The sequence below is a fragment of the Carcharhinus amblyrhynchos genome, chromosome 1 (genome assembly GCF_965287045.1).
Source record: "Carcharhinus amblyrhynchos chromosome 1, sCarAmb.v2.hapA, whole genome shotgun sequence".
Lineage (NCBI taxonomy): Eukaryota > Metazoa > Chordata > Chondrichthyes > Carcharhiniformes > Carcharhinidae > Carcharhinus > Carcharhinus amblyrhynchos.
In genome coordinates this window covers 177,478,666-177,496,953 of record NC_137324.1, presented here as the reverse complement: position 1 = coordinate 177,496,953, position 18,288 = coordinate 177,478,666, and the positions used below count along the sequence as shown (strand labels likewise).

General features: G+C 47.3%; 1 protein-coding gene across 1 annotated transcript in view; it reads right to left on the bottom strand.

The window, feature by feature from the left end:
- Positions 1-17,526, bottom strand: part of dapp1 (dual adaptor of phosphotyrosine and 3-phosphoinositides) — a 52,356-nt gene extending 34,830 nt beyond the window's left edge. The window contains exon 1 of the mRNA XM_080195837.1: positions 17,408-17,526. Coding sequence (XP_080051963.1) covers positions 17,408-17,481 — 74 coding nt within the window. The 5' untranslated portion in view covers positions 17,482-17,526. The remainder of the gene's footprint in view (positions 1-17,407) is intronic.
- Positions 17,527-18,288: the final 762 nt, after the last annotated feature.

Below are 18,288 nucleotides of genomic sequence, written 5' to 3'. Positions count from 1 at the left end.
TTGCCCATCCCTAACTGCCCCTTGAACTGAGTGTCTCGCTCGGTCACTTCAGAGGGGAATTAAGAGTCAACCACATTGCTGTGGCTCTGGAGTCACGTGTAGGCCAGATCAGGCAAGGACGGCAGATTTCCTTCCCCAAAGGACATTAGTGAACCAGAGGGCTTTTACAACAATTGACGATGGTTTCTTGTAGAATTTTAATTCCAGATTCTTACTGAATTCCAATTACACCATCTGCCGTGGTGGGATTCGAACCCTTAACACCAGAATGTTTATCTGGATCTCTGGATTCCTAGTCCATTTCCACTACACCATTGTCTCCTTTAATATTGTTATTGCAAAATATTAAAAGTTTCCATATAATTGTTGTGTTTTTTTTAATGCTTCCATTAACGTTTTTACAGGGAAGTCTCTAACCTCTCCCAAAATCCGAAGCTTCCCAGATGACCTGATTTGTTTGGAGTACAAATTGTCCATCAGTACCATTCCCCTGAAACCTGGTCTCATTCAGAGCTCTGGGGCCGTATCCTAACTCACACCGAGCCCTCCTTCCCTCCCAGTCCAGTGCTTGCTGACGTTGGCTCCCAAGTCTGGCAACACCTTGACTGTTTAAAATCTCATCTCCCCCCTGGATTGGCCCCTCCCCAACTCCATAAACTCTTCCAATCCCAATAACCAATCAGACCGCCCCTTCTCTGTAAGCTGCCCTGTTCCCATTCGCAACCAGAGACACCTGCGTTCTTCCAAAGTTCTGGCTTCTTGAACATCCTGCCTTCAGCCACAAAGATCCCAAACTCTGGATTCCATCCCTAAACCTCTCCGACTCGACCTCTCCTCCTTCCAGACACTCTCGGAATCTTATTCAACCATTCTTTGGGTCACTTGGGTTCACATCTCTTTATGTAGCTTTGTGTGTCTGTCAATACTCGACAACAACATTTCAAAACTCTTATGGAGGAAAGAAGAGTCTTTGTGTTAAGGAGGAGAGAAGAATTCCTGTGTCAGAGAATATGGCTGAGATTCTCCAGCCTCGCCCGCTGCCAGGATTCTCCAGTCCCGCTGCTGTGAATGGAGATCCGGCTGAGTGCCACATTCTCCATTCTCGCTGGCAGCGGTAACAGGGCGCGTGAGACACGAGAATCCCAAGCTGCAGGCTACCAATACGCAGCTGCTCCTCCTTCAGCAATCCTATTATATTCCTAAAAGAATGGCATGCTAAATTAAACTGGGATATCAGAAAACATGTAATTAAGAGGCTGGGCTGCTCACCTGACCTGTAAATTTTACATTAAAAACCTAGTGGGTGCCTTGAACCCAAACTAAAATCCTCCTACTAATTCTTCATAACTCACAGTACTAACTCTCTCAACTTAAGCCTTGACCTCTGCTTCCTCTCTCCAGTTCGCCACTGCTCCTAACTCGCCACCTACCCCCCCACCCCTGCGTCTTCAATCCTCGCAGCTTGCTACCTCCCTCCCCAGCCCTTCCGTCTCGCCCTCTGCTGCATTCTCTTGCTCGCCCCTTCCCTCAACTGAACTCTTGCTGTGCGCGAGGGTTCTGGAGAGGGGTGGCGAAAGGAAGGTCGTCAAGAGGGCAAGTCGGTGAGCGTCAGGGAGTTGGACGAGGCAGTGAGTGGGGAAGGTCAGGGAGAGAGGCGGTCAGTGCAGAGGGTCAGGGAGTGTCAGGGGAGTCTGGGAGGTAGGAAGGCCGCTCGGACTCTTGATACAAACTTCTCATAAAAAGTGAAGGGACAGATGCACCAACACAGGGGTTCACACCACTGGTGATTCCCCAGTTCCATCCAGCCCGTGCCACTTGGATAGATTACACTGAAAGAGACAGGAAGTGTAGAAAGCTGCGATAGCTGCCGGAAGCTGGGATAGCTGCTGGAACAAAAACGTTTAGATGGCGAGGTCAGGTTGGGAAATACATGCTGTGTTTTTTTAGACAATTACCAAAGATATTCAGGTTGAAGTTCCTTTCACCATCCTGTCCCACCCAGCAGCTGAAAGGAATGAAGAGAAAACGATACAGAAAGATTGAAGGGCAGAAGCCAGGAGGAAGAGTGACCATCTTCTCTATTCTACCGTTACACAGCAGATTGTCAGCAATAGATTAAAGCTTTTGTATTTCTATTGCACGCTCACCATTTCCCACCATAACTCTCCGAGCAGGGGAGAGTGATCTTTGTCAATGCTATGAAATGAGTTTGTCAGGAATCTGTGGCCCATTTTTCTATTTTGGGATGGTGAGACATTATAAATTCACATCACATCACTGACAAAGGCCACTGCCATCCCCCTCTCTCCCACATTTATAATGGAAGCTCCTGTACTGTAATTACATCCCTCTCCGTGTAGACTCCCTCACACCAACACCGGGAAAATGGTATAATTACAGTGTGACGTTTACATAAGAAATCTCCATTATAAATGTGGTCAGACCATCATTTCTAATGGAAACATGTAAAACAAACTGCAGGACGTTTAAGCTGGGGAACTGAATTTATGACATGGAGATGCCGGCAATGGATTGGGGTAAGCACAGTAAGAAATCTCACAACACCAGTCCAACAGGTTTATCTGGCACTAGGTCTTGCGACTCGGCCAACATTGTCTACCTGATACACTGCAGGAAAGGATGCCCCGAAGCATGGTACACTGGGGAGACCATGCAGACGCTACGACAACGGATGAATGAACACCGCTCGACACTCACCAGGCAACAGTGTTCCCTTCCAGTTGGGGAACACTTCAGCGGTCACAGGCATTCAGCCTCTGATCTTTGGGTAAGCATTTGCCAAGGCGTTCTTCACACCACAAATGACAACGCAGAATTGCTGAGCAGAAACCGATAGCCAAGTTCCGCACACATGAGGATGGCCTCAACTGGCATCTTGGGTTCAGGTCACACTATCTGTAACCCCCACGACTTGCCTGGGCTTGCAAAATCTCACTAACTGTCCTGTCTGGAGACAATACACGTCTCTTTAACCTGTGCTTAACCCTCACTCCACTCACAATGTCTGTACCTGTAAGACTTGATTACCTGTGAAGACTCGCATTCCAATTGTTATCTTGTGACTTGAGTTTGTGTGTGTATGTGCCCTGTTTGCGAACACAACTCCTCACTCACCTGATGAAGGGGCCTGAGACTCTGAAAGTTACTGCCAAATAAACCTGTTGGACTTTAACCTGGTGTTGTGAGACTTCTTACTGAACTGAATTATATCAGCACCACCTGAACCAACGATCCAAAATAGAACACGGTGAAAAATGGGCCACAGATTCCCAACATGGCATTGACAAAGATCACTCTTTCCCCCGCTCGGAGAGTTACAGTGGGAAATGGTGAGCGTGCAATAGAAATACAAAAGCTTTAATCTATTGCTGACAATCTGCTGTGTCACGGTAAAATAGAGAAGATGGTCACTCTTCCCCTTGGCCTCTGTCCTTCAATCTTTCTGTATCATTTTGTCTTCATTCCTTTCAGCTGCTGGGTGGGACTGGATAGTGAATTTTCTACAACACATTTAACCAAAGTGCTTTACTGAATGAAATTTCCACATGGAACCTCATTTCACCTGAAGACAGTATCTGAGTTGTTACATGCAACGCTACTGATTAACTTGTACTGACCATAAAATTAAATGATGTTTTCTTGCCCAGGGATAAACCCTGGACCATTGGATCGAAACTACGAGGCACCAAGTACAGCAAGAGTGTCAATAGACCAATAAGTCAGTAAAATATGGCAAATATCGATATTTTTGTTGCATTAATGTGCCAGGTTTCAATTTTCTTCTGTTTGAACAACATCTTCTAATCTCCATTCCTGCTGTACTATATTACACATACACATCACAGTTTTAGTTTCTGCTGCATCTGTTTGTTTTAAGTTTACTTATTTATTAGTGTCACAATTAGGCTGACATTAACACTGCAATGAAGTTACTGTGAAAATCTCCTAGTCGCCACACTCCAGCGCCTGTTTGGGTACACTGAGGGAGAATTTGGCATTGGACAAAGCACCCTAACCAGCACGTATTTCAGACTGTGGGAGGAAACCCACGCAGACACGGGGAGAACGTGCAAACTCCACACAGACAGTGACCCAGGCCAGGAATTGAAGCTGGGTCCCTAGAGCTGTGAGGCAGCAGTGCTAGCCTCTGTGCCACCGCATGAGTAGATTTGACCTTTAGACCCAAGGTGGCATTTTCTCAAACCACTCTCCTATGCTACACGGGTGGCTGGATGATAGAAACAACATCCAGTTTTGCAGTTTCTTTTTATTCATTCGTGGGATATGCCATCGCTGGCTGGGCCAGTATTTATTGTCCATCCCTAGTTACCCTTGGAGGGCAGTTGAGAGTCAACCACATTGCTGTGGCTCTGGAGTCACATGTAGGCCAGACCAGGTAAGGACGGCAGATTTCCTTCCCTAAAGGGACATTAGTGAACATAATGGGTTTTTCCAACAATTGACAATGGCCATCAGTAGATTCTTAATTCCAGATATTTTTTATTGAATTCAAATTCCACCATCTGCCGTGGCGGGATTCGAACCCGGGTTCCCAGAACATTAGCTGAGTTTCTGGATCAATAATCTAGCAATAATGCCACTAGGCCACTGCCTCCCCACAGCATTCCTGTTTGTAATTAATCCCTCCTCTGACTACTTGACTTGGGAGCTGGGCTGTAAGCTCGCACGTTAATGAAAAACATTCCGCCTTTTGAATTACTTTTGAAAATTGCAATCCTGAGTTTTGAGCATGGAACTTGTGGATGGAAAGAAATCAACCTCTAAAACCGGGTTGTGTGACTTCTGCAATGCCAGAGCTCTCAGGTTCAAATCATAGGAAGAGGACAGCGAACATTTCTTAACACACATCATTACCTCATTTCCGTTCAATATTTTTATAGCTCCATGGAGATTTCAGCTCAAGTCCAAGGGCAAAAATAATGAGAAAGTCGTTCTGACGACAGCACTGGCACCACATTCAGTAAATCCTGGACCGAACCGTGACTTCAACTAAAAACACTGGCCATCCATTGCAGTCCAGCCCAGGATACTACTCCGCAATGTCAACCTGGCTAACAACAACAAGCTGCTTTTATCTATCGCCTTTGATCAATGTCCCATGGTACAGGCTCCATTATCAAACCAAATTTGACCCAACTATCCACCATCTTGCACTTCTATAGCACAAAGTGCTTTATTGAATGAAGTTTGACAACATTTCCACATCGAACCTCATTTCACCTGAAGATAGTGGCTTGAGTTGTTACGTGCAACTACAGATTAGCTTTTACTGATGATAAAATTAAATGATGTTCTCTTGACCAAGCATAAATCCTGGACCAGTAGATCGGAACTGCAAGGAACCAAGCATGCCCAGAGTGTCAACAGACCAATAAGTCAACAAAATATGTGGAAATATTGATATTTTTGTTGCATTTCTTGACAGGCATCCCAAGGCATTTCACAGCTTCCATCATCAAACTAAATTTAACACAGAGTCAACGTTAAAGAGACATTCGGGCAGGTGACCAGAAGCTGTCAGACAAAGAGTTGGCTGGGTATTCCAGAGACTGGGGCCTAGGGTGGGTAACTGAAGGCAATAATGGAGCAACGCAAAGCAGGGACACACAAAAGGACAGAACTGGTGGGGCTGCAGGAGGCTGGAAAAGCTTACAGAGATAGAGAGGGGCAATGCTCTGGCAGGAATTTATGTGTAAAACAGTCAATGAATAAGCCAAATAACGAATGGATTGGTTAGGGAATAATTATAACTTGTTTTTACGATTGGGAAGTTAAGGTAATGGATCGAAACTATGGAGAAATGTCCACATTTCATTGCAAAATTAGCATGAGAGCAGCTTTTGGGAAAGTGATACGGGGATTCATAGGGGTGACACGGTGGCACACACGTTAGCACTGCTGCCTCATAGTGCCAGGGACCCGGGTTCGATTCCAGCCTCGGATCACCGTATGCAGTTTGCACATTCTGTACGTCCGTGTGGGTTTCCTCCGGGTGCTCTGGTTTCCTCTCACACTCCAAAGCTATCTATGTTAGGTGGATTGGCCATGTTAAATCGCCAATTAGAGTCAGGAGGATTAGCAGGGTAAATATGTGGGGTTACGGGAATAGGGCCTGGGTGGGACTGTGGTTGGTGCAGGCTCGATGGGCCAAATGGCCTCCCTTTGCACTGTAGGGAATCTAGGATTCACGCGAGGAACAGGCTGAAACTAGTGGTGGGAAATGTCGGACTGATATAATCCCCGGCTGTCACCATGGACAGATACAAGATGGTCCACTGTCTGAAAGAGCAGTTTCTCCCAATTTCAAGGAGCCAACACTTGGCCTTTAACTAACATCACCGGAAAACAAATGATCTTGTCAGCATCACACTGCAATAAAGCAGTTTGTGTACAGCAAGATGCAACAACAGCAAAGGGCTTTGGCATGCCCTAAGGTGCTATATAAATGCAATTTCCAACCTCCAGAGTGGAAAACGTTAGCCATCCACTGACACACACACATTCCTCATCATCGTGACATAGCACTGTCAGACTTGCTCAATCTTTTGTGTCCCTTTGACATAGAACATAGAACAGTACAGACCGTTCAGCCCTCAATGTTGTGCCGAGCTATGTCTGAACCCAAGATCAAGCTATCCCACTCCCTATCATTCTGGTGTGCTCCATGTGCCTATCCAATAACCGCTTGAAAGTTCCTAAAGTGCCTGACTCCACTATCACAGCAGGCAGTGCATTCCACACCCCAACCACTCTCTGAGTGAAGAATCTACCTCGGACATCCCTCCTATATCTCCCACCATGAACCTTATAGTTATGCCCCCTAGTAACAGCTACATCCACCTGAGGAAATAGTCTCTGCACGTCCACTCTATCAATCCCCCTCATCATCTTATAAACCTCTATTGAGTCGCCTCTCATCCTCCTCCGTTCCAGAGAGAAAAGGCCTAGGCTCCCTCAACCTTTCCTCATAAGACCTACCCTCCAAACCAGGCAGCATCCTGGTAAATCTCCTCTGCACTCTCTCCAATGCTTCCACATCCTTCTTATAGTGAGGTGACCAGAACTGCACACAATATTCCAAATGTGGTCTCACCAAGGTCCTGTATAGTTGCAGCATAACCCCACGGCTCTTAAACTCAAACCCCCTGTTAATAAACGCTAACACACTATAAGCCTTCTTCACAGCTCTATCCACTTGAGTGGCAACCTTCAGAGATCTGTGGATATGAACCCCAAGATCTCTGGATATGAACCCTAAGATCTCTCTGTTCCTCCATGTTCCTCAGACCCCTGCTGTTGACCCTGTAATCTGCATTCAAGCTTGTCCTACCAAAATTAATTACCTCGCACTTATCAGGGTTAAATTCCATCTGCCACTTTTCGGCCCAGCTCTGCATCCTATCAATGTCTCTTTGCAGCCTGCAAGAGCCCTCCACCTCACCCACTACTCCACCAATCTTTGTGTCATCAACAAATTTACTAACCCACCCTTCAGCCCTCTCTTCCAAGTCGTTGATAAAAATCACAAATAGCAGAGGACTCAGCACTGATCCCTGTGGTACACCACTGGTAACTGGCCTCCAATATGAAAATTTTCCATCCACCTCCACCCTCTGTCTTCTACGAGGTACAGTAAGAAGTCTCACCACACCAGGTTAAAGTCCAAAGGGTTTATTTGGTAGTAAACGCCACTAGCTTTCAGAGCGTTGCCCCTTCGTCAGGTGAGTGGGGAGTTCTGATCACACACAGGGCATATAAAGGCACACACACAGTTTACAGAATACTGATTAGAATGTGAGTCTTTACAGCTAATCAAGTCTTAAAGATGCAGACAGTGTGAGTGGAGATAGCATTAAGCACAGGTTAAAGAGATGTGTATTGTCTCCAGACAGGAAAGTAAGTGAGGTTTTGCAAACCCAGGCAAGTCATGGGGGTTACAGATAGTGTGACATGAACCCAAGATCCCGGTTGAGACCGTCCTCATGTGTGCGGATCTTGGCTATCAGTCTCTGCTCAGTGACTCTGCGCTGTCGTGTGTCATGAAGGCCGCCTTGGAGAACATTTACCCGAAGATCAGAGGCCGAGTGCCCATGACCACTGAAGTGTTCACCAACAGGAAGGGAACAGCCTTGCCTGGTGACTGTCGAGTGCAGACACTACGACAACAGATGAATGAACACCGCTCGACAATCTCTCAACATCACAAAATCAACCGGGATCTTGGGTTCATGTCACACAATCTGTAACCCCCGTGACTTGCCTGAGCTTGCTACATCTCACTTACTGTCCTGTCTGGAGACAATACACATCTCTTTAACCTGTGCTTAACCCTCTCTCCACTCACACTGTCTGCACCTTTAACACTTGATTAGCTGTAAAGACTCACATTCTAATCAGTATTCTGTAAACTGTGTGTGCCTTTATATGCCCTGTTTGTGATCAGAACTCTCCACTCACCCGATGAAGGAGCAGCGCTCTGAAAGCTAGTGGTGTTTACTACCAAATAAACCCTTTGGACTTTAACCTGGTGTTGTGAGACTTCTTACTGTGTTTACCCCAGTCCAACGCAGTATCTCCACATCACTTCTATGAGACAGCCAGATACTTATCCAATTGGCCACATTTCCTTCTATCCCACACCTCCTTACTCTCTTCATGAGCCTACCATGGGGGAACCTTATCAAACGCCTTACCAAAATCCATGTAAACGACATCAACTGCTCTACCTTCATCTACACACTTAGTTACCTCCTCAAAGAATTCAATCAAATTTGAGAGGCAGGATTTATCTCATGAATGCGTGCTGACAATCCCGGATTAAGCTGCATCTTTCGAAATGGTCAGAAATCCTATCCCTCAGGAACGTTTCCATTAACTTATCGAATCATGGATCAAACAATGATAGCGGGTAATTTTCACGGCGTCTGCTTTGGAAATAATGTCTCTTTGCACTCATCGTCTATTCCATTGCGAGAAATTCCAGAGTTTTGAAACGTAAAGTAAAATCATCTTCTAATAACATCAGTGGTTGGTCCTCTCATTGTTATTTTTCCCAGGTGAGTCAGTTCATTTTTTGCTCTTGTGCACAGCATATCTTACTGACACATGGATCTGCATGGGGCGACACAGTGGCACAGTGGTTAGCACTGCTGCCTCACAGCGCCAGGGACCAGGGTTCGATTCCCTGCTGGGGTCCCTGTATGTGCAGTGTCTGCACATTCTCCCCATGTCTGCATGGGTTTGCTCCAGTTTCCTCCCACAATCCGAAGACGTACTGGTTAGGTAAATTGACCCGAACAGGTGCCAGAGTGTGGCAACTAGGGTATTTTCATAGTAACTTCATTGTGGTGTTAATGTAAGTCTACTTGTGACTAATAAATAAATAAACTTTAACAAGATCCGCCACATTCATTAACATGTTGCGGCTCTCACTGCTACCCTCTGCCTTCAGGGCTTTTTGCAATGAGTCATAACACTACAGAGAGTGAGTGATTCATCAGATTTATCACATCTTCCTGGTTACAATAAAGAAAAGATTGACAATTCTACTTAAAGTTTGATTTCTTTCCCCCATTGGTCTTAGAAGATTGTTAAAATTGGTTTGCAAAAAAACACAGAAGTACAACTACCAAAAAAACTAAAAATGCAAAGGTCTCCTTTCTCCAGAAAGGAGAAGTCTGATAAGACCAATTGGAGATTCAGAAAGGATCTTATAGAACAGGTATAGAAACGACACCGGGGGAGAGTCCAAAACTAGGCAGCAATCAATTCGAGGGGAGCGGGGGCCTCGCTCCCACGAGGGGAGCGGGGGCCTCGCTCCCACGAGGGGAGCGGGGGCCTCGCTCCCACGAGGGGAGCGGGGGCCTCGCTCCCACGAGGGGAGCGGGGGCCTCGCTCCCACGAGGGGAGCGGGGGCCTCGCTCCCACGAGGGGAGCGGGGGCCTCGCTCCCACGAGGGGAGCGGGGGCCTCGCTCCCACGAGGGGAGCGGGGGCCTCGCTCCCACGAGGGGAGCGGGGGCCTCGCTCCCACGAGGGGAGCGGGGGCCTCGCTCCCACGAGGGGAGCGGGGGCCTCGCTCCCACGAGGGGAGCGGGGGCCTCGCTCCCACGAGGGGAGCGGGGGCCTCGCTCCCACGAGGGGAGCGGGGGCCTCGCTCCCACGAGGGGAGCGGGGGCCTCGCTCCCACGAGGGGAGCGGGGGCCTCGCTCCCACGAGGGGAGCGGGGGCCTCGCTCCCACGAGGGGAGCGGGGGAGAGTGGGGCCTCGCTCCCACGGGGAGTGGGGGAGGTGAATTGTATGGATACAGTAAAGGGGAAGTTAAATAACCACAAGAGAAAAGGGAATAGAAGGAAATGGTGGGATGAAATGGGGGGGGGGGGGGGGGGAGCACAAACATCAGTTGGGCCGAATGGCCTGTGTTCCTGCTGTAAAAGTGAGGTTATACTATGATCTGCTGCTACACGAGCCGAGTGGCTCACTCGCCTGCTGCCTTCTGCACAATTTCATGTTAATAACCTCAATTCCTTCCTGGTGCAAGAACCCATTGGCTTCCTTCCTGAAACCCCTGCAAACTTCCTGTTCAAACACCTACAATCCTCCGTATATTAATCACCCTTCCAATCAAATAAATCATTCGTCTGGTTCTGGGAAAAGTGCACAGAGAATGGAGCCAATTGGCTAGCTCTTTCCAACTGGCACATGGAATGAGATGCAGCACGGTGAGAGGCTACCGATTCCTGGCAGCTCCGAATGTTCTCCAACTCAAACTGTGCCCCTGTGTATTTGTGAGAGTGGGAGGTGAGACAGAGTGAGGAGGAGTGTGCGAGACAGCGTACCCTAATCAGATTATCAGATTCATGGTTCTGTGATATCTTAGCGCTAACAGTGGCTCCCTTCTCAGGAAACTTAATCAAACATTTCTCAAAATTAACTTGGCCAAGCCATTATAGCGGGTCGACAGGCAACTCAACCCCACTGCCCTGTGCGGGTAGTTCATGCTCCACAAACCTCCTCCCCCGACCCTACCTCACCCAATCAACATCTCCTTCCTAATCCTCCCTCAAGTGTGTGTTTACTTGGGTTTGCCTGAAGCCCATCTGTGTGATTTGCTTCAAGCTTCATTTGGGAGTGAGTTCCACATTCTCACTCTCCTCTGGCTAACGAGGTTTCTTCCCACATTCCCGGCTGGATTTATTAGTGACTTTCGGACGTCGATGACCCTTCATTTTAATCACTCCTACAACAGAAAACTCTTCCGCGGACTCGAGCCTAACAAAGTCTTTCAGGATTTGAGAGGTCTCAGTCAGGTAACCCCCTCAATCTCTGAAAAAGTCCCTGTCTGCCCAGTCTTTCTGAATGATGAGCGAGCAAACTCAACGGGCCGAAAGGCCTACTCCTGCCCCTTCATCTTATGGTCTTGTTACACATCCTGGCTCAGTCTCAGTTACACATCCTGGCTCAGTCTCAGTTAAAGGTGAGAACAAGAGTTTTTTCAATGAGCAAAATTAAACACAGCAGTTGATGTGGTTATTTACTCTTTGCCATTTCTGGGAGCTGGCTGTATGTAAACTGGTTTCTGACATTACCACAGTGACTGCATTTCAAAAGCATTTAATTGGCTAAAGCAATGTGGGACATCCTGGCATTGTGAAAGATGCTCTGACCAAGACCTGTCTTTCTGGCGTTCCTCAACATCCCTTTCCTTCATCAAGCTTTCCAAACATATATATACGATGCAGTGTTCATTTTCTTCCTTTGCCTCTGTGAAGCATCTTATTGTTGAAAAGGCGCTATATAAACGTAGACTGTTGTAACAGCGACTGCCTTCACCCAATCAGAATTTTGGGCTCCTGCTCTGCCCAAGACCGCAAGAAACTGCAAAAGGCCGTGAATGTAACCCAATCCATCACACAAACCAGCCTCCCATTCATTGATTCTGTCTACACTTCCCACTGCCTTGGCAAAGCAGCCAGTATAATTAAGGGCCCCACACACCCTGGACATTCTCTCTTCCACCTTCTTCCATCAGGAAAAAGATACAAAAGTCTGAGGTCACGTACCAACCGGCTCAAGAACAGCTTCTTCCCTGCTGCTGTCAGACTTCTGAATGGACTTACCCTGCATTAAGTCGATCTTTCTCTACACCCTAGCTATGACTCACAGAAATCCCTACAGTACAGAAAGAGGCCATTCGGCCCATCAAGTCTGCACTGACCACAATTCCACCCAGGCCCTACCTTCATATCCGAATATATTTTACCCACTAATCTTCTAACCTATGCACCTAAGGTCAATTTAGCATGGCCAATCAACCTAACCCGCACATCTTTGGACTGCTGGAGGAAACCCACGCAGACACGAAGAGAACGTGCAAACTCCAAACAGACAATGACCCAAGCCAGGAATCGAACCCAGGTCCCTGGAGCTGTGAAGCAGCAGTGCTAACCACTGTGCCACTGTGTCACCCAAATGTAACACTACACTCCGCACTCTCTCCTTTCCTTCTTATGAATGGCGTGCTTTGTCTGTATAGCGCGCAAGAAACAATACTTTTCACTGCAAGTTAATACATGCGACAATAATAAATCAAATCAAAAAAACTGTAGGAATATTCAGTTTCTCCATGGATATTTTTAGGGATAAAGGACTTCCAATTTCTTGTTGTTTTTAAAACATGACCAACAGTTATTTAGTCCCACTCCCAGCCTCAGGACATCCCGAAACACATCACAGGCAGTGAGACCATTTGGGGATTTTCCCAGTAACTTTATTGCAATGTTAATGTAAGCCTACTTGTGACATTAATAAAGAAACTTAAACCTTTTGAAGCTGTCATTAACACAACACAGCAACCAATTTCCATGCAGCAAGTTCCCAGATGCAACACTGTAATAATGACCCAAGATAACTGTTTTTTTGGTTTGAGGGGTAACTATTGGCCAGATCGCCAAGGGAGAACTCCCCTGCTTGTCTCTGAATAATACAAATGGAACTTTAAATCCATCTGTGAAGACACAGACGTTGCCAGACCTGCTGAGTCTACCCAGCGTTTTCTGTTTTTGTTTCAGATTCCCAGCAGTTCCTGTATTTTGCTCTCAGACAGGGATCCTGATTCACCAGTTCATTTGAAAAATGCCACTACTGACAGCGCAGCACACCCTCGGTATCGCAGTGGGAGGAGGATCGACACAAATATCGGGCTCCAGTTGGAATGGGACGTGAACCCACAATCTTTGGAGATGAAAGTGCTGCCCACAGAATGACTGACATCTCCATTTTACCCTTCCTGAGGCTGTGCCTTTGCCACAAGCAGCTTCACACCAGTTCCAGTAGGAATCTAGAGTTAATGTGGGATCTGATGTGTGGAGCAGAAAGATGCACAAACCCATCCCACTTCACTCAGTAAGATAAAAGCAAAATACTGCGGATGCTGGAATCTGAAACAAAGACAGAAAGTGCTGGAAAGTCTCAGCAGCTCTGACAGTGTCTGTGGAGAGAGAATAGAGCCAACGTTTCGTGTCTAGATGACCCTTCATCAGATCTGTGTCTTCACAGGTCATTTGCTGGTTTTGGTCCACTTCACTACACAGTCTGTCCCTACACTGGAAACATTGGAACAAAGCTGGGCCACCACGGGCCTGTGCAGATGCAAGGCTTTCTGGCACATGCTCCAAGTGGAGAACTTGGGTTACTGTATTTACAGAGTTGAGAGGGTCGGCTTAAGAGGAGAGATTGAATAGACTGGGGCTATACTCATTGGAATTCAGAAGAATGAGGGGAGGTCTTATAGAAACATATAAGATTACGAAGGGAAGAGATAAGATAGAAGCAGGGAAGTTGTTTCCACTGGTGAGTGAAACTAGAACTAGGGGGCACAGCCTCAAATTAAGGTGGGAGCAGATTTAGGACTGAGTTGAGGAGGAACTTCTTCACACAAAGGGTTGTGAATCTGTGGGATTCCCTGCCCAGTGAAGTAGTTGAGGCTCCCTCATTGAATGTTTTTTAAGGCAAGGATAGATACATTTTTGAACAGTAAAGGAATTAAGGGTTATGGTGAGCGGGGGTGGGTAAGTGGAGCTGAGTCCATGAAAGGATCAGCTATGATCTTATTGAATGGCGGAGCAGGCTCGAGGGGCTAGACGGCCGACTCCTGCTCCTAGTTCTTAGTAACCCTTAAAACCAGAAGACTGTGAATGCTGAAAATCCTAAAAGCTCATCAACCTAAAATGTTAAACCATATTATCTCAGCATGTTGAGCTAAATTTTTCTATCTCACACGCCACACGGAACACAGGGGGCGGGACACGGACCATGCAAAGATCAGCTGACCTCAGGTGGGATATTCCAGTCTTGGGGCAAGTGTGGCCAGAAAATCCCACCCGTTAACTCCACTTCTCTCTCCATAGGGGATGCCTAACCAGCAGAGTATTTCCAGTGGGTGGCATGGTGGTACAGTGCCACAGGCCCTGGTTCGATTCCCAGCTCGGGTCACTGTGTGGAGTTTTGCACGCTCTCCCCGTGTCTGTGTGGGTTTCCTCCAGGTGCTCCGGTTTCCTCCCACACTCCAAAGACGTGCGGCTTAGGTTAACTGGCTATGCTAATGTCAGGGGGTTAACAGGGTCAATATGTGGGGGAGCAGGAATAGGGCCCGGGTGGAATTGTGGTCAGTGCAGATTCAATGGGCTGAATGGCCTCCTTCTGCACTGTAGGGATTTTATGATTCTAAACATTTTCTACTTTAATATCTTCGAGAACCAGACATTTCCTTTGGTTTCATTTTGCTTCAGGTGTGTTACTCAGTGCCAGAGCTATGCAAAAACTCTATTATAAATGCTTCTTTCTAATTATCATTCCATAGATACTTTCTCTGTCTGTCTTTCTTGTTATTCCCATTCTCCATCTTGCCACTGCCCCTCCATGCCCCCCTCCCCTTTCAATTCAGCTAAAACCATTGTCTGGCACTCATCTTCAGCTCTGACACCCAGCCCAGCCTGGATTCTTGTTCAGTTGCAGCATTCTCTCCACACACACACACACACTCACTGCCAAAACTGCAGGAGATTTCCTTCTGTTCCTGTTTTTGGTTTTACACACCTGGAGCACTGCAACCAGTCCTGACCTTCCTATTATAAGCAGGATACAGAAGTACTGGAGATGATGTAAAAAAGAAACTCACTGGAATATCAGAACTTGGGGGCGAGGGGGGAAGAGTTATATTAGAAAGGACGAAACAGGCTGGAGATCATTCCCCCCCGGGTTAGAGAAGTGGTCTGATAAAGGATCACAAGAAACTGCAAAAGGTCATGAATGTAGCCCGATCCATCCCACAAACCAGCCTCCCATCCACTGACTCTGTCCACACTTCCCGCTGCCTCCGCAAAACAGCCAGTATAATTACGGACCTCACGCACTCAGGACATTCTCTCTTCCACTTTTTTCCGGTAGGTAAAAGATACAAAAGTCTGAGGTCACGTACCGACCGACTCGAGAACAGCTTCTTCCCTGCTGCTGTCAGACTTTTGGATGGACCTGCCTCGCATTAAGTTGATCTTTCTCTACACCTGAGCTATGACCGTAACACTACATTCTGCACTCTCTCCTTTCCTTCTCTATGAACGGTATGCTTTGTCTGTATAGTGAAAACACAGTAAAAAGTCTGACAACACCAGGTTTTAGTCCAACCTATTTATTTGATAATATACTCGCAAGCTTGCGAGTATATTATCAAATAAATAGGTTGGACTAAAACCTGGTGTTGTCAGACTTTTTACTGTGTTTACGCCAGTCCAACGCCGGCATACCCACATCTGTATAGTGAGCCAGAAACAGTACTTTTCACTGTATACTCATACGTGACAATAATAAATCAAATCAAATCCTTCAAGAAACGGTTCTCTGGGGTAAATGTAAAGGAGATATTTCCACTTGTGAGCAAGTCCAGAATATGAGACAGTCACGAATAAATCCAGTCGGGGAATCAGGGAGAAACGTCTTGACCCAGAGCGTAGCAAGATTGTGGAACTCACTCCCATAGGGAGGATAAAAGAAATCAGAGATACTGACGGGGGGAGATGAAGTAGGCTAGGAGGAGGCTGTGTTGGAGCAGGAATAGGGCCTGAGTGGGATTGTGGTCAGTGCAGACTCGATGGGCTGAATGGCTTCCTTTGGCACTGTAGGGATTCTATGACATTAGGGAACTAGATGGGTTTTTAATGACAATTATTTCATGGTCATCATTAGACACAATTTCAGATTCTTTTCATTTGCATTCAAATGTCACCATCTGCCATGGTGGGATTCTAACCTGGGCATTGGAGGGGAACTCCCCCCCACCCCCACAGCCTGCCATGAGAATTGTAACGTGCGGGGAGCAGTCCATGCAACGGTCTGTTGACCTCAGGTGGGATTTTCCAGTTTTGGGGCAAGCCGGAAAATCACACCCCGGATTACTGGCCCAGTGGCAATACCACTAAGGCACCACCTCTCCAACATTACTGTTGTAACGTAGGAAACACAAACCCCACATAAAAGCTAATGTATCCCTGACCACCCAAAACTTATAACTGGACAGTAAGAAACCACTGCTACAGTCTGAATGTGGCGGGGGAGTTGACTGGAGTAAACCAGGAAAGTGAGATTTCATATCTGACTGTGGATTCTGGAAAGTTTCCACTAACTTATTTAAAGTCAAGGATTGGCTTATGGGCTGGGGAAAGGGGCAACATGGTGGCACACTGCCGCCTCACAGCGCCAGGGACCCGGGTTCGATTCCCGGCTTGGGTCACTGTCTGTGAAGAGTCTGCACATTCTCCCCGTGTCTGCGTGGGTTTCCTCCAGTTTCTTCCCACAGTCTGAAAGGCATGCCGGTTAGGGTGCATTGCCCATGCTAAATTCTCCCTCGGTGTCCCCAGAGTGTGGCAACTAGGGGATTTTCGCAGGAACTTCATTGCAGTGTTAATGTAAGCCTTAGTTGCGACATTAATAATACATCAACTTCAAAAAAAAAGACGCACGTTGCAAAGAGCTGACTGGTTGCAATTTTAACTGGTTTTCCGAGTCCGCAGAGCGCTGCTTTCCGCATTGGGAAGGGATGAATGTTAGCACAGAGAGAGACAGCCCCAGCAAAAAGCTACTTGAATATCAGGCTGGGTGAGATAGGAGTAAATCACTGGTTAGTTTCGGAGGCTCCTCCTGTCCTTTGCAACTTTTAAACAGTGAAACTGAACAGTTTGATACAGTTACCGTGAAACTGACACTTTCAGAGAGGGATTATCCACAGGTTTATACCTGGACCCCCTCCCCCGGCAGCAGCCTGGAACCTGGAACACACATACACAGAGAGAGAGGGGATGAACCTGAACTCACTCCAGCTCCAGCAGCCCATCGCCCCGTCCCCCGGATCTCCCTCTGGGAATCTCGCCTGCCTCCGAATCGCTCATCTCCTCACGGGAAACAAGGGGACGTTTCCATTACTGAGCTGAGCTGAGCTGAGCTGAGCTGTACAGCCACAGGCAGCGCCACTCACTCTGCCTCTCTCTCACTCTGACTCTCTCTCACTCCAAGAACAAGTTACGGAAACTTCCAGGCTCCTCCCTCCCTCGTGGGTAGAAGTTTCTCCTGCGCTGCACCCTGGGGCCTGTAGGCAGGTTATGAGGAAGTGTTAAAAAAAACCCCTGTTTTACCGCAATCAGCACACTCAGTGTCAAAAAAACACCTTTAACGTTTTCACCTTGCTTCCCAATTCCTCCAAGGTCTTGCCCCTCTCTCTGTAATCTCCTCCAGACCCTCCCCAACTCTGTAACCTCCTCCAGACCCTCTCTCTGGAACTTCCTCCAGACCCTCCCCATCTCTGTAACTTCCTCCAGACCCTCCCCATCTCTGTAACTTTCTCCAGACCCTACTTCTCTCCCTCTCTCTGTAATCTCCTCCAGACCATCCCCATCTCTGTAACCTCCTCCAGCCCCTCCTTCCCTCTTTCTGTAATCTCCTCTCGACCCTTCTTCTCTCCCTCTCTCTATAACCTCCTCCAGACTCTCCTTCCCTATCTCTATAACATTCCCCAGACCCTCCCCCTCTCTGTAACTTCATCAGAAATTTTATCAGAATGCCTACAGTGCAGAAGGAGGCCATTCAGCCCATCTAGTCTGCACCGACAATAATCTTACCCAAGCCCCATTCCTGTAAACCTATATATTTACCCTTCTAATCCCTCTAACCTACAAACCCTAGGACACTAAGGGGCAGTT